Raw genomic sequence first — 16,656 nt, 5'->3', positions numbered from 1 at the left:
TTCTATCCAGAAATGTACATTCTATCCAGAGCAATACATTCTCTGTGACCCAACACCTGTCAGAGACTTAAACTTGGAGACCAAGTACCGTGAGGCAGTAAGTAACTGCTCTGTGAGCAATGCTGTTCATTTGCAACATGTATGAGCCCACTGAAAACATGTGGACACAGCAGGACATGCAGGCTGCACACAGAAGGCACAGCACACATGTTGAAAATGAAAAGCGAAGACTACGCAGTGTGAGATATCACCAGGTGTTCCCTTTATACCTTTACTTCCCATGACTGCAACAACGTAGGGTGGTAACACCCAAGGTAACCATACATAGGTCTGAACTGATCTGCAGACCTGGGCGTGACAACAGCTTTAGAAAGCTTGAAGCCCGGGTTCTGCCACACATCAGCATTCTTGAAGAGTCCACCATTATGACCCAAAAGCTGCTGCCTGAAGTCCCTGTGAAGTAAGTATAGAGAAATCTGCATCATCTTCAAAGCAGATGCACTATGCCCTGAGGTGCTAGAAGCTATCTTTGTCTTGCAGGATACCAAAAAGGAACTGATAGAGCAAAATGGCGGACTTTGCATGCTTGTGCACATTTGAGAATCGCACTGCATGCAGTCATTTGCTGCTCAGCTGTGTTCATGCAAATATCTCTTGTACACTAGCCCAGACATTCATTGACATGATATGACTATCATAAACATGTTGCATTTTAAAACTGTAGTGCATACAAACTTAAATAAGCAATTCAGAGACATTCATGTTACAAGCCCTTAGTTGCCTGCGTAACCTGCAAAATGGTATCACCTGTAATTTGCAAGGCATTTTTAGCAATATGTATCCACTTTATCAGCAAAATCCAGATATTTTACATCCCATATCAGCAGACCGTTTTACACACTAACAGCAATCAGTATTGCTGCACACATTCTAAAGTCTGCATAGTGTGAATATTTGCCTGAGTGGAAGATGTGCTTTGGGGGGAGGGGCTTTACCATGCCATGTTTGCAGATCATTTAAGGTCTTCCTTCTATAAGGAAGTATGTTTTAATGTAGGCCGCAGTGTAGGGCTTGCATACTGTGAATATGGTCCTGAGTAGAATTTGTACATTCTCAGTACATGTATACAATTTCTTTAGCAAGCACAGTATGTATCTGTATACTCTCTGTCTTAACAGAAGTCAGCATGTTGAAAGTTTGAGGCAAACCGGGGCTAGAAAATTTTAACAATGCTGAAAACAATAGCTTATTAGAGGGCCCTGAGGCAGCACAGTCTACTGCTACGAGGTGGAGGGGATGCATACCAGTCATTGACAATTCAGGTGTGGCAGTCTATGCAGCAGACACCAGTGCAGTTGGTGGGCAGTACTTCGTATTAGATTAATGTCATTGCTGTTGGACCAATGTGATTAGCTATGCCAAGGAGGTTGACAATAAGCTGTCCTTCAGGAGCCAAAATAGCTGATGTCACAAGGGCCCTCAGGACTTTTAAAAGAGACAAATATGAGCATGGCATTGTGGGGCCCCATATTGTGGTGAATGACCTTGGCACATAACCCTGAGGGATATGAAGAGAGAGATGTCAAAGCTCTCCAAGCATGTCACAGATGCAGGAAAGACCCTAGTATTGAGTGGAATCCTTCCATCACCAAAAGTGATGTCAAGGTATAAAGAAGAATTTTAACAATTGGCTAAACACTTGATATCATTCTAGAAGGATCCAGTGTGTGTCATCATGGGATGGGATGCTTGACAACATTCTTGCTTTGCCAGCGATAGCTTGTGCCTCTCATTACAAGGCCTCTGTGTACTGGCAAAACTTTTGCAGACCCCACTGTGCCTTTTTTTAGGCAAGGTCCATCTGATACACCTCCCAACCTGTCTCAAAACAAATCAATCATAGGATCACATCAAGGTGACTCTGCTTAATGGCAGACGTCTACACAACAAACTGACAGAACCTGAGTCCCCCCTGTATTTGGACAACATCCATGTATGGGTTGTTACTGAAACCTGCTTTTTGCGCCCAGAGAGCACTCTCAGTACCTGTGTGTTATGCATACAACTAATTTAGACTATATTGAAACTGTGGTAGTGAATCTGCATTTGTTAGAGATCACATTACCTTGATAGAGAGATACCTAGAGATGAACATGGAGAACCTAACTGAAAAGCATATCACACTAAATACGATCAGCTATTGATTCATGGAGTGCTACTTTACCTCCCTCCGTGTTTTCTGAAAAATCACACAACATTCCTACATATCCTGGAAGAAGTCCTCTTAAGAAAGAACACTGTCTCCTAGATGATTTTAACTTCTGAATGATTAACTGGGGGACCTATGCCACCAATGTAAGATATGTTCAAAAATTCTTAGACGTTTGTAAATAAAAACTCCCTGAACCAGCTTGTTATGGCATGAACCAGAGAGTATATCATACTTAACCTGGTCTTAAAAAACTTAGCATCTGTATGTACCAACCCTAAGGTATCCCTTCATTTGGATAAATCAGACCACAAATTAGTAGCTTTCATCAGAATTTCCAAACCACCAGAAACAAATGTCACTGAGTTCAAGAACTTCAGATGTATACACCTTCTACAATTCAGTAATGAACTGTTTAAAACATAACAGCATTACCCAAACTGTTAATCATGCAAAATGCTATTTAGAGAAGTTCTAGTTGCACCTGAGTAAAAGTATAAATTTAGTAGTCCCAGCTAGATTCAAGCAAATGGGAAATTCTAAAAGCATTCCAGTGTGGTGGTCCTTAAGCATAAACTGAGCAATAAAAAGAAGAAACTCCTAAAGCTATATAGGCGAGTAAATGACCAGCAGTGAAAGTGGGTGAAATGATAATTCACTAAATGTGCTACAATATAATGAAAGTTGCAGAAACTGAATATAGGAAAACTACATAATCCTCATTATAGCAACTGTACCTTATTTTGCATTCAAGTGCCAGTGTTTTATATATGCCTGCAGTCCCCCCCCCATCAGCACTGAGACCCACAGACTTTTGCCATGGAGTTGATTTGGTACACGCAGTGTCACACTGAAAGGGTAAGTACTGTTATGACCCTTTGTAGACTGGCATCTTGCTGCATTCCTTCATTGTTTTCAGAGCAGAGTGTGTTCAGTAGCAGTGCATCTTTTACCTGTTGTACCTTTCCCTGTAAACATAGCAGCAGTCCAACAATGTATACACTGCAGTTTGTCTACCCTCATTTACTGCTGCCATGTATTCCCCCCATAGTGCTGGCATGATGTGTGTGTGTGTGTGTGTGTGTGTGTGTGTGTGTGTGTGTGTGTGTGTGTGTGTGTGTGTGTGTGTGTGTGTGTGTGTGTGTGTGTGTGTGTGTGTGGTACTCTGCTGTGTTATACACTGCTGATGTGCATTTTGTTTTAAATGCTTACATAGTCTGTACTTTGCATCTGTGTAACCTGTTCTGTAATATCCACTGATGTGCACTTAATCCTGATAGCACAGAACATTTATTTAGGCTTATACTATGTTTTCACTAAGGGTATACATTTTACTAAGATTTTGATACCAGTTCTGTTTACTGTTGTCTGTTGTTTGTAGATTGTAGAGTTGAGACAGGGGCATTCTCAAAGGAAGGCACCTACAGGGGAACAAGTTGTGGAACGTATAGATGGAGCAGATCCCAGACAGAAAACAACTTGGAAAGTAAGTGCAACAACAAAACAAGTTGCAAAACATTTGCCCCATACATCATAGTTCCTCCAGTCTTGAATACCCACTTTGTAAGAAACAACTCTGAAGAAAACATCCATACATAACTAAACTTAACAGTTAATCTTTTGAAAATTTTGTTATGTTACTGTTTTGTTGTGATCATTTTTCTCTTTTATTTGTCTTATACCTTTTAGTTGATAAGTTATTAATAGAGGCTGCCTGACAGTGTAGGGTTAGATATATTGTACAGAGAGACAGATCAACCAACGCACACATCATTGAGAGTTTATTACAGTGTTTTAATTAGTCAAAGCAGTATATATAAACAGTTTTTTAAGTATATAGCGTAGCTAGTATATAAGCAGTGCGACGGTGTCACCATAAAAACACATGCACAGCAATCTTTGTTTATTACTGAATGCATTTAGAAAATGTTCCACTAAAGCACCATAGTAGTAAATATAATGAGCCACTGTTAGGAAAATACTTTTTTTCTTTTCCCCTCTGCTCCCTGATCATCCAGCCTCCCCAGTGGCACATGGTGGCATATGGGCCATTTCATTCCCTGGCAGTTAGGAGCGTCCCCAGATCCACTGAGGTGAGCGCCTGTGGAGGGGCATTACTCAGGCAGAAATTAAATCATGAAGTTATTTGCTCTTCCCAGCAAGCAACCAATGAGAGCATTGGTTTGTATTATGGTGCTAATCACTTCCTTGGTGGTGATGTGCACACCTGCATCGCTGAGCACTCCATCTTCTTCCATGCATTTGAGCTCCTTTATGTGTGACACACGAGCTACTGTCACTGGATTGGGCAGTCATAGTGCATGCCTTTCCCTATAGCGGCCCCTATTTTTCCCTCATTAACAGATCTCCATCCAACAGCACAGGAGCAGCAGGCATGACCGGCCAGGAGCTGCCACCCTCCTCCACCAGGAAAGGCACTACCTATCTGCCCTGCATCACTCTCAGTTGCCCGATCCATTAATCAAACCCAAGTCATCCAGTCAGGAACTTACCCTTCTATGTTGTGGGCTGGCTAGAAAATGGTTGGTCCTTTGTCAGTAACTAAAAAAAAAAGAAAAGAACGAAAAAAGAAAAAATAGAAAGAAAAAAATAGGTCAGCTTCCTTGAAGGCTGTATACCAAGGCACTTTGTTCCATAACTGTTATTAATAACAGACTGTTTGTAGCTGGCTGAAAGCACTGCTGCCCCACATCTCTTAATGGTCCAGATAACTTTTTGGCTGGGTACCTTATATGTGGAGTCTGCATGTCCTCCCTTTGTCCATGTGAGTTTTCACCTGGTGCTCCGTTTTCCTCCTTCTTCCCAATAAGCAAATCGGTGATCCTCCAAGCTGTCTGTAGGTCTGTCTGAGTATATGTTATCGGTTGATACTCCCTTTAGAGCTAGTTTTACTGCCTTGAGCCACGGATAGGATTGCTCCCTTCCCCATGACTTGCAGTAAATAGCTTATCAGAGAGTAAATGAATGAAGTGTTTGTATAAGAGTTTAATTACATGGAAACAGGGTTCCCTTGTTTATTTTCCTAATTTGTTAACAGGGCTCTATTAATGACATTCCAGACTTTTGTAGATAAATATTTAAAGGAATGGAATGAAGTCACATGTAGTCAGGCAGTTAAAGTTAATAAAATTCGCATAATCAGGGTTGGATTCATGATTGTGCCATTTGTCATGCAAAAAACAACTTGCACAAATACGACACACAAATTTCAGTTTTTGTTTCAGAGATAAGTAATCATGAAAAGAGAAAAGGTACTGTTGTTTAAAGTAACCACTGCTCATTGTCATTGATTAGTATATTATTTAGCATAATATAAAGAAGGAAAAATGTACTTCTAGAGTCATTGCCCAGATCGTGGACTCCGGACTGCAACTCCTGCATACATCCCTTTTGGGGAGAGGGGTTGCTGGAATTCTTACATGAATGAAGTCAGAATGTAGCAGGACTAAAGTATTAAGCCGTATTAATCATGTCGTCTTATGTAATATGTTTTTGTAGTTGTTAGCTGTTCCCAGTATTCCTTAAAAATGTTCTTTTAAAAGTGAAAGTGATGCTTCAGTTTCTGTCTGATTCATAAAACTATCTTTAAGTCTACCTTAAGATCTTAATTTCTGATCAGTTCATCTGATGTTTCTTGAATAAATTTAAGGATACATTTCCTTAATCTCTCTGGGATGTAGTTTGAAGAAATATTTTAATCACGATAAAGCTGTGGGAATTCCATTATGTTCCCTACAGATTAATTTAACTAATCAGCTCTTTCTAATTAAATTCCTCAAAAGCCATTACTTATCTCATTAAAATATGTTAAATGTATGATTTGCATTTAATGTCTAAAAATGAGAGAATATTTTTGTCATTAAAACTTATCACCAGTTTTTTTAGACTTGCCATCAAATTCTGATATGTAGTTTTTGAAGTATGACAAATAAAGTCAGCTATGTAGCCATCCATTTGTTTAGAGATTGGATGACATTATTTACAAGTCATTCTTATTTTTATTTATTTAACATTTGTTAACCGGGAAAGTCCGACTTGGAATGAAGCCAATATTCAGTGGATGCCGGGGGAGAAACACTCCGATACATGTCTTTGAATGTGGGAGGAAACCGGAGCACCCAGACGAACCCCACACGAATGCAGAGAGGACATGCAGACTCTGCACAGAAGGCACTCCAGCCAAGAATTGGACCAGAGAATCTCTTGCTGTGAGGTGACAATGCTACCACTGCACCACTGCGCTGTCACTATTACTGTTATGAAAACTGGAACTGGTTCTTGCATAATTTTAACATGCTTGCTCTTTTTCCCAATATTAGAAAGAAGGTGCTCCAGTGTTATGCATTATAAATATTGCTTCTTATGTAAGACAAATCTGATATGGCTATGTGGTACTGTACAAGGACCAACCTAGATAAATGTAGCAAAAAAAGCATAGGTGAGTTTCAACCTTAATGTTAAAGTTTGTGACATGAACAAAAAAAGTAACACGTTCTAACTTGAGTGGAAGTTCTTCATTACTGATTTTTGCATCGCTTAGTTGACTGCTTTTTCTTCCCAGAGAGAGTGGAAGGTACTTTTATAATAATCATATGGGAAAGGTAGTTTATGAAAAATCATCAGAAAAACCCTAATTAGTAAAGGGTCAAGCTGCTTCATAGGAAATATCTGAATTCAAACAACACTGTAGAGTTACTGAACACATTTTAAAACATGCTTACATATTTAGTTACCTTTATACATTTTGTTAATATGCTTTCTTTTACCAAATTCCATAGACAGTCCATTGTCAGTTGTGACCTGGAGGGCATTACGGTTTACATATATGACAGACACACGGGATACAACATGCATATGCTCTAGAGGGAGTTTGGTTACATAAAACATTCTTTTAATTTTTTTCTGTGGTTAATTCGTGATCATTAATATATCCCTGTGTAGTTTATATGGCTTTGGAGGTCTCCCGATAAGTGGATGACTCTATTTAAAAGCAGTTAATGATAACAATGCATTTGAGTTAGGACTGTTTTTTTTTGGGGGGGGGGGGCAGGCGTACCTCCACCTGCATGTTAAACATTCATCATTCCTCCCACATAACCCATTCATTCCCTCATGGAAGGCGAGAACTAGGAATGTGACATCCTAAAGCAGTGGAGGAAGGAATTTGTTTTCTAAGTTATGCAGGAGAGCATGAATTTGGAAGATAGGAGTGCAATCCTCCTCCCAGAAGCATGCCTTCATGCTTTGTACAGATCTCAGCATGCACCTGTGCATGGGATCATTGACCAGTCTTCCTCTTCTGCTACTTGTGATATGCACACCCATAGAATTCTTACTCCCTGTCTTCTGTTAGTAGGTGTCCTTGCAGTAAGCAAAATGTAGCATCCCCCTGTGGAGGAAAGACAATAGAGGAGCAGATCCCCAGTTTTCTAATTGCCCCAGAGCACCATATGCCTAAGTGACTTGCTCAATCACATAGCAGGCAAAGGGAGGCTGAAAGAATCATTTGCTGACCAATAGGAAACAGCTCATTAACTGCTCATCGCTTTAATTCCCTGTATCAACCGTCAGTTACTCTAAAGTGATTTCGCATTTTAGGCCTCTGAGCCATGTTGAAACTTTCTATTCTTTATACTTTCTTTGTTTCTAGCTTTGTTTTCTGAAAGTGTTATTTGTTATTGTTAACTCCACTTTGTAGAAGAGGATACGCTAAATCTTGCTGTTTGGTAACCAAGTTTGGTCTAGGTGGCATGAGTTTTGCTTTCAGCTGTGTAGGGTTTCGCCGACTAAATCTGTCCTTGTGATATAAATCACATGTATTCTCAGGGCTGCATAACACATAAGGTTTGAAAATGTGTGTTAAGTGGCATTAATAGTCCACTCAGACCATTTAGGACTTCTGGTGCTATTTTGCTTCAGTCTTTCTCCATAATGCTAAAAAGTCATAAAGCATAAAAACATTTTTATGCTTTTTTACAATTGTATCTTCTAATTTGATCTGTTATGACTTTTTGTATTTTTTTAATTGGATCTACTATGACGTTTATATCTCTTTTTATGTCTTTCTTGGAGCTTTTCTCTCCAGGCCTCTACTGAAAATGGACATGTATCCAGCTAGATTAGCCCGGTTAACAAATGTAAAATAAATAAATAAAATAAATAAATAATGTGGCTAACTCTTTTTGAAACAGAAGAATATCGTCTGGAGGATAACTTTGTGGTTTCTTAAAAAAGGGATGCTCCTAATTATTTGATTTGCCTGTTTATGTTTCCGGTAATATTGTATGCCCTTCTTCATAATATTAAGTCTTGCACAGTTCTCTTATTGTCTCTCTGCAGACCAATTTGTGATTTTTTTTTTTTTTTGCTTGTTCAGTTAACTTTTCTCCCCTTGACATTCACCTTAGATTGCATTCACCTGTTTAACGTTTGTTGCAAATCTAAATCAGACTGAACTGTTGCTTTTAAGATTTTCCATGAAAATGGCACTTAGTATGCATTGGAGTCCCCTCCTTAAAGTATCCTTTGGAGTCCCCTCCTTAACTGTATTGGAAAAAACTAGCTAAACAAAGCAGCTTCCTTGCCTTACAAATGCCTAGACTTTTCAGCATTCACAGAAATGGGCATTTAACTTGTAAAAGGTACATGGAGACAAGTAGTTTCCACTTCCATATGGTTTGTTTTGGCAAGAATTGTAGATTTTGAGGCTGTTTTAATCAGTTTTCATTACTGTTAGATTTCCAGCACATCCTGAAGCCTGCTACCAATAGCAGAATGCAAAGCATAATGTCTGCAAAGGGTGTAGTGTAAGGCTGAGGTTCATATCTCTCAACTGTCCAAATTTTTGCAGAATGTCCAGATTTTTGCCTCATATTTTTAGTGTGTTCCTCATAAAATTTGTGGTTTTCCGGCTAAAGTCACTAAATAATGAACCTCATTTGAGTTTTAAACTCCATGTCCTTCAGAAAATGCATGCCAACACAAATCCTGATATTGTAGCACTTTGCTAAGTTTATAGGAGCAATATTTAAAATTGGTCCCTGTGGGCCTTTGTCCCAACATTATTTTAAGCTTTGTCCAGATTTCTTGTGCTAAGAGGTTGAGAGGTATGCTTGGGTTGTTTTCAGCTAGTAAAACTGAACTAACAAGTAAAGGCTGCCATTAAACTGCATGATGCAGTGATTAGTATAGAGATGAATAATCTTTAATCATTATCACGCTTTTACAGAGAGGTCATCATAAAGATGTATTAAATCTCAAGATGGTTTCACGATAATCTTTAAGTGTCTGCACATATGATTATTTTAAGAGAGAAACTTGCAAGATGTAAATGCAAGTGGTTTTTTTTTTATTATTTGCCTCAAAGGTTCAGTTTTACTTATTTTAAACCTTGTGGCCCTTTCATATCAATGCTGTGACTTGGCACTTTTGTATAGTGAGAGTATGGTGGATACTGAATATGAACAATCAGTATATTGTCTGGTTGTATGATTTTGTTTTCATTTGTATATGTTTGACTTCTGTGTACTTGGAATAGCTTGGAGAGCCACAGTTATTCCTTGTTTATGAGTGGCTCAGAGAATACACAATAAGTTGCATTATTGTTGCAGGTTAGATAGAAAACCATGTACAGATAGCATTAGTCAGATAAATCCAACTATTTTTTCACAGAAGGGGTGAAGGATGATTGACAGCGTCACTAAAGTGGCTGTGTCAATAGTGGAAATGCATGGGACACATCTTACACTCGTTGGAGAAAATGAAATAAGCTGTGTGTAAATAAGGTGAAGAAATCATTAGACTAGGTGATTTAAGTGGTTTATTTGCTTACAAAATCTGTTTCTGTGATACGTAAATAAAATGCATATGAATAATAGCACTGATTGTGTTTCTAAGTGCACTTTGTTTTGCTTTCTTCTCCTGTTGTTCAGAGACTCTCCAATGGTTCTGCCCATCCTGAAGACGAGGCCAGCCGGGTAGTGGAGTTGCAAGAACTTGTGGACAGACTGAATTTTGAGCTCGTACAGACAAAGGAAAGAGTGTCGGCCCTGTCTGCAAAGGTGTCTGAACTTGAAGAAGACCTTGACACAGCTAGGAAGGACCTCATAAAGTCAGAAGAAGCCAACACAAAGTACCAAAGGGATATCAGGGAGGTAAGGCAGATCATTATATATTCAGGCCCATCACTTTGTATGTCATGCTGAGGTGCAGTACTTCAGATAGGTAACAATGCTGATAAATGAAGACACACAGCTTGTGTTTTCAAACACCCAGGAAATGATGCATCTTTATCTAGTCTAGCAAAGAGGGGCAAAGACATCTGAATCTGCCCCTGGAAACTTGGGTTCATATAAATGGTAATGAAGGAGAAATAGCAGTAGTGGCTTGCTTGCTTGCTTTTCTTAGTGAATGGATTATTGAGAGGTATGAAGGACATCTGCAGCTTCACCACTTCAGCACACTACCTGTGTGTAGACTAAAAGAACGGTGGTCAGCAGCAGACGTGACCCAGCTAGTATAATTCTGAAAGTGTCTACTATATCCAGTGAGACAGGCTCATGGATAAGGGCAGGCAACCACTGTGCTGCTTTGTAGGATTGTGCTAATAGAGTGGGTCATACAAAAGTGTAATGGCAGAACAGAATTCACTGACCTGCCCAAGTTACTGCTGGAAGAGGGAATGAATGTGTCATCATGTGATAGGTGAGGGGGCTGAGGCTGCCAGAGGCCACAGTGTGTGGTAAATGTAGTGGGTTTTTAGAAGATAGCATTATGCCATATTTCATAACTGATTCAGACCTAATCATCACCCGTAGAATAATTCTGGCTGAGCTTTATTTGGTTGTTATACTGGTCATTGAGTACTGACAATTATTTCCCATTCTGTAGAATGGGTTACACCCCCCAGTGCAAGGGGTTACACTCCCTTTACCCCTTCACTAATGAAACCTACTCTGAAGTTATACAGTTTATGGGTAAGTTAACATTTTTGTTGTTTCAAGCCTTTTTGATGAACTGGACTTGGATCAGTCAGGACTCAAGGGAAAACACAAAGAGGACACAACCAGAAACTGGTTTAGTTGTTCTCCTGTCACAGGAAAACAATATATCTTAATAGTTACAAATGCAAAGTAATGTAAAGTGCAAAAATGTTTATTGGATGTAGTAACAGTTAGATTTATTTTAATATGTAAAAATTCATGGATAATAAGTAGAAGATGTGTGGACATTTTACATTACTGTTCTAGACCTGAAGGAGTTCAGATCTGATTTTAAGGAATGATGTGCTTTAAATACAAATGTAGATGGAAACCTTGACCCATAGACATCAGTGTTGCTTAAAATAATTCCCTTCCTTTGCTGTATGGTAGAGCTAGTTTTGCATAAAAGCATGAGACACTTTTTTTAACTGTCACGATTGATGTCTGAACACCCCCTTTGCAGCTTCTCAACATCCCATTCACTAAAAGGTCCCTGCCATCATGGTGACCCCTGTAATGTGACCTGCACCAGAAGGCAGTCTTAAGGTTGTAAGGCTTGTTAGTGAACATTCCTCATTGAGTGGATGGAGCCAGGCAAAGGTCTGTTATTTTCCAGCTTTTAGTGGGCTTTTCTTTTGAGCAATGCGTCTCTGAAGTGCTAGGTTTACATCATGAAGTAGACTGACAGGGGAGCCATGAAGGAAACATTCCAACCTACATGGCTCAGCTTCTCTTCTTTCCCCACGCACCTCACTCTGTGTTAGCAGTCTCCTGCCATGGCTGAAGTATCGCCAATGAAGCTCTTGACTCGTATAACCACCCCAACATTCTCCTTTACCCACTCCCTGAAAAAGACAAACATGCAGTGCCTTATCACCTCCCTTCCCAAGGTCATCAACTCCTCCAGTTTCAGTGATTGTGTATATCAACACGTGCACTCAGTTTACTGTTACCTGACTGAAACTCAGGATTTTGACTTGAGTAGTAATTGAAATGCATATATATATATATATATATATATATATATATACTTATTTATATATTTATTTGTGTATGTATATGTATGTATATCTAGATAGATTTAGATATATACACATATATGCACAGAGAAACAACACAGAAAATAATTCAGCATTTTGGTTTTAGGTTGACGGGAGGGGGGTAAGACAGTATCAGGTCTGATAGGTTTTTTTTTTGAATCCTTAATGTGGTGACCAGTCTTCCTAGTTGATCTGTGGGAAGTTTTATCTCAGAGCTCTATAAAACACTGATACCAATTGCAGTCATTTAATTTTTCCTCAAAAGGGCCTTTATTTTTTTTACAGTACAGCTCTTTGAGAAATAGATTAAAACATATAAAAAAGGCGCAGCTTAATATATCACATGATTAACACCAAGCTCACTGGTAGCCAACTGCACAATGTGTTACTTACCACTAGAATTGAAAAGGAATGCATTCTGTACAGCATGTGGTTAAATGTCAGTGTCTCAAACCATAGTCATACAAACAGGACACAGAGGCACATAAAAAATAAATTAGTTTTGGTAAAAAATGTGTAAGCCGTCTCTTGATTTCTGGATTTCTGATCCCCTTTGTGGGAAAATAATAACATATCTGTTGCAAGGTAAGCTTAAAACATAAAATAAATTATCTGCAAACAAAAGTAATATGATTTTTGCTTTGTGTATGACTGTTGTTTCCTTTACAGGCCTCACTTTTACTGCACTTTTTCTTGGGGGTGTCTTAGATTCTTCAAATATTGTACCCGTTTGGTTTATTGGCTATAATAATGTATGCAGGGTGGTTATATGTGCACACTGAAAACTGCTTCTATGTGTTAGATTTTAGTCTTGCTACTGAGGCTGAAAATGTATTGTGCAAGCATAGCTGCTATAAATTGTTGGAGTATCGTTTGAAGTGACTTATCAGATTAGCACTACCATGCCTGATGCTGTACAATTTAAACAATGCTGTAGGCCATGGCTCAAAAAGACGATATGGAGGAGCGCATAACCACACTGGAGAAGCGCTACTTAGCCGCCCAGAGGGAATCCACTTCAATCCATGACCTTAACGACAAACTTGAGAATGAACTGGCAAACAGGGAGTCCCTCCAGCGCCAGGTAGAGCATGATACTTTTAAATCATAGATGTAATATGCACATTGGTTTCCATGGTGCTTTCTTATCTCTAGAGGAAAAAAAATAAAGGGTTGAAATAGAACTGAGTTCTGTAAAGGTTCTAAATGTACTGACAGATACAGGAAAGAAACTTTAAAATGTTAAGCATTTGTATGTATATGTATGTGTGTATGTATGTTTCATAGATATATACATACATACATATACACAGACTCTCGTCACATGTGTTTGTGTGTGTGTGTGTGTGTGTGTGTGTGTGTGTGTGTGTTTATATATATATATATATATATATATATATATATATATATATATATATCCATATATATCTATAAATGTATGTGTCTATATGGGTTAATTTAACTGGTGCCTGCCTAATCACTGTACTAAAATGTTTGTGTATACTTGGAAAAAGAATGTTTAAGAAGATATAATTTGTTTTATGTATTTTTAAATAAATAATTTCTACTTAGAATGATTCATTTAATAAACAAGTGCATCACATTGTCAAAATTTGGGGTATTTCATCTGCAATGTGAGACCATCATAGTCATCAAAAATAAGTCGTGATTACTGAATGTTATGAATATTGAAAAAGGCACTATTGCTTCAAGCTGTTTTCTTTTTCTAGCTGTTATTTCGTGGGTGAAAAGGAACACTGCATTTACCATTTGCTGTTCATTTTGTCCTTGTAACATTATTCAAGATTCAGAATAATTCACCAGAAGAAATCTGACATATGCATCCAGAGTGGAGGGGGTTGCTGTGTGTGTGTGTGTGTGTGTGTGTGTGTGTGTGTGTGTGTGTGTGTGTGTGTGTGTGTGTGTGTGTGTGTGTGTGTGTGTGTGTGTGTGCGTGTGTGTGTGTGTCTCCCATTCCAAATTTAACATGTGTAAGAACAAATGCTCGAGTTTTAGCAAACTCTGGGCTGTGTCTTAGAATTCAATGGAATGTGATGATGGGGACCAATTAATTTAATTATCCCTTTCCAGAAAAAATTATGCTTCCGTGAATCTGACTGATCTGTATTATCTTGTTTTCTAATTGTTACCTTTTTACAGGAGTCATAGAGTGTTGTATTATTGCTGCTTTTTTATACTTTCTACCTAAGTTATGGGAGGCATAATTTTAGAAATTATGCAACTGATCAACAACAGATGGTATGGTTGATGCCCTAAACCGTCTGTGAAATCTAAAGAGCGGTATGGTAGCTTATAGTCCAGTTGTGTGTATGTTGCACTGGAGACAGGTCAAAGGAAGATCGTTCCTGTAACACTTACTTGAAAAATAAACATGAAACCGTCATGGAGGACAACCTGGAAAAGCACACCATTATTTACTCTGTATCCTGCTTTCTTGAGCTCAGTATTTTTTTGCACTGATAGTTTTCATGTAATAGTGTATCAGAAATGAATTCTCCCGCAAACTTAACCTGTGCCGTATTGAAGCAGGTTATTAACAGGTTGTTCAAATCTATTTTTCCATGTACTGTTTTCAGTGCTGTGCAGTATTATAACCATGAATACCACCTCACCAATACTGCTAGTGTTTGAAGTCCATTGGGACACTTCGACACTAGTGGGACTGTGAGCATCTTCAGCGGAAGTGAAACCTCTTATTGTAAAAGTTATTCTTCCCATTTCTCAACATTGACAGTCTATCCATTAAAGGGTTATCTCCAGCACAATTCACTGATAGGCCTTGACATAACTCAGTCATCCACAACTGTAGCCAAAAATGAAAACATTTTCAAGCAGGACATCTTTGCTATAGTTTTACTTTGTAGTTTCCTCCAGTAGAGATATTCATGTATTGGGACCACACAGTTGAGTTACAGTTTAGTTATACCAAGCTCTACCCATATGCTCATGACCATAATGCACCAGTTCAAAGTCCCCTTCCCAAATGCAGGCATCCATATACACTTCTAAGGTGAGGCTAATTCTGCTGTCTGTGGATAAGGTAATCTGCCACTCGATGTCTAGTGTCTTTTCTGATCTAGAAAGTTTTGAATGCATGGGGATCAGTCCTTAATTCAGTTCGCTGGGTAGTTGATAATGTGTTCAAATTAAACACATCCAAGATTGTTGCCATGGTCATTTCACGCACTGCTAGGAGTCTTTGGCACCAGTCTTCTCCCCCCCGTCGTCCCGTCATGGTGATAAGATACAGTTCATGTCAAAGGTATATAATTTGGAGTTGATTACTGAGGAACAGGTTTACATTAAAAGACAAGATTTCAGTCATTGATATACCTTTTTGTTTCCATGTCAAATCATCAAATCACCACCCCACTCCCACCCTCCCGGATCTCCCTACCAATGGTACCACCTTACATGCTCTTGTCTCCTGCTACATGGGCCTACTCATGTGCTCCTGATCCACACCTTGATTACCTATAGCTCATGCAGAATTCCACAGGACAGTTACCAGGTATCCAGATGCCAAAAATATTATGCAGATTGTGATTGGACTGCACTATTTCCCAGTAGACAGTATATCACCTGCAAAGTTCTAATCCTGGTGTACTTAACCCTACATGGCCTGTTTCATTCCTAACTTCAGGATCTCCTTACCTAGTGATGGTTGCACTCTTCTCTGCTTTTAGCCTACCAAAGTTTGTTAGTTGTTCTGGAGGCATGGTAAAGGCATTCAGGCTTTTGCCTTTTAGTGGTTGTCTCTGGAATTTACTGCCTGGAAAGCTGAGAGAGTCATGGATATTAGGTGGCCTTTAATAATCCCTCAGGTCATATTTGACCCTGTATTTGATTAATTCATATTTCCAGTCATCATTTTGTTGTACAGTATACATTTATAGTTATTGTTTTATTTTATTATCTTGTTTCTGTTATTTTCTGTACTTGTTTCTTCTTTTTACCAATTTCTGTTTGACCTTTTAATGTTTTTTCCACTGGTTAACTGTAAGCATTTTAATAAGAATGAAGTTAATGTTTTGTAAGTGACATAGTAATATATGGCCATTGCAAGAATGCTAAAAACATATTTGACAGACCTTTGTTTGGCAGCTATTTACGCTTACATTTTCCTACTTCACTGTGGGATGCGGTATCTGACATTGTAGTCTTACTTTAAAGGGCTAAAGCAGGTCCTTTCCATGGAAACATAATAGGTCACAGGAGCATATACTGTCTGTCCCCTAGTGCTTACATACTGTTTCTGTTGGCCATGAGTGTACTCTAATGGCATACCTGGTATCTTTAGTCTTGTAGCTTTCACATACAGCATGGAGGTAGGGCCCTAAACCTCCTCCATATCCATTCCCCAGCTGACACACTGCAGCAGTAC

At 38.8% G+C, this 16,656-nt stretch overlaps 1 protein-coding gene across 1 annotated transcript in view; it reads left to right on the top strand.

Moving 5' to 3' along the window:
• Window positions 1-16,656, top strand: part of PPFIA4 (PTPRF interacting protein alpha 4) — a 1,641,692-nt gene that overhangs the window by 1,105,223 nt on the left and 519,813 nt on the right. The window contains exons 6-8 of the mRNA XM_044070202.1: window positions 3,591-3,695; window positions 10,162-10,383; window positions 13,189-13,335. Of these exons, the coding sequence (XP_043926137.1) occupies window positions 3,591-3,695; window positions 10,162-10,383; window positions 13,189-13,335 (474 nt within the window). The remainder of the gene's footprint in view (window positions 1-3,590; window positions 3,696-10,161; window positions 10,384-13,188; window positions 13,336-16,656) is intronic.

The sequence above is a fragment of the Protopterus annectens genome, chromosome 4.part1, assembly GCF_019279795.1.
Source record: "Protopterus annectens isolate FY-2018-M chromosome 4.part1, PAN1.0, whole genome shotgun sequence".
NCBI lineage: Eukaryota > Metazoa > Chordata > Ceratodontiformes > Protopteridae > Protopterus > Protopterus annectens.
Note: the sequence above shows the minus strand (reverse complement) of the source record. Positions and strands in the feature narration are given on the sequence as shown.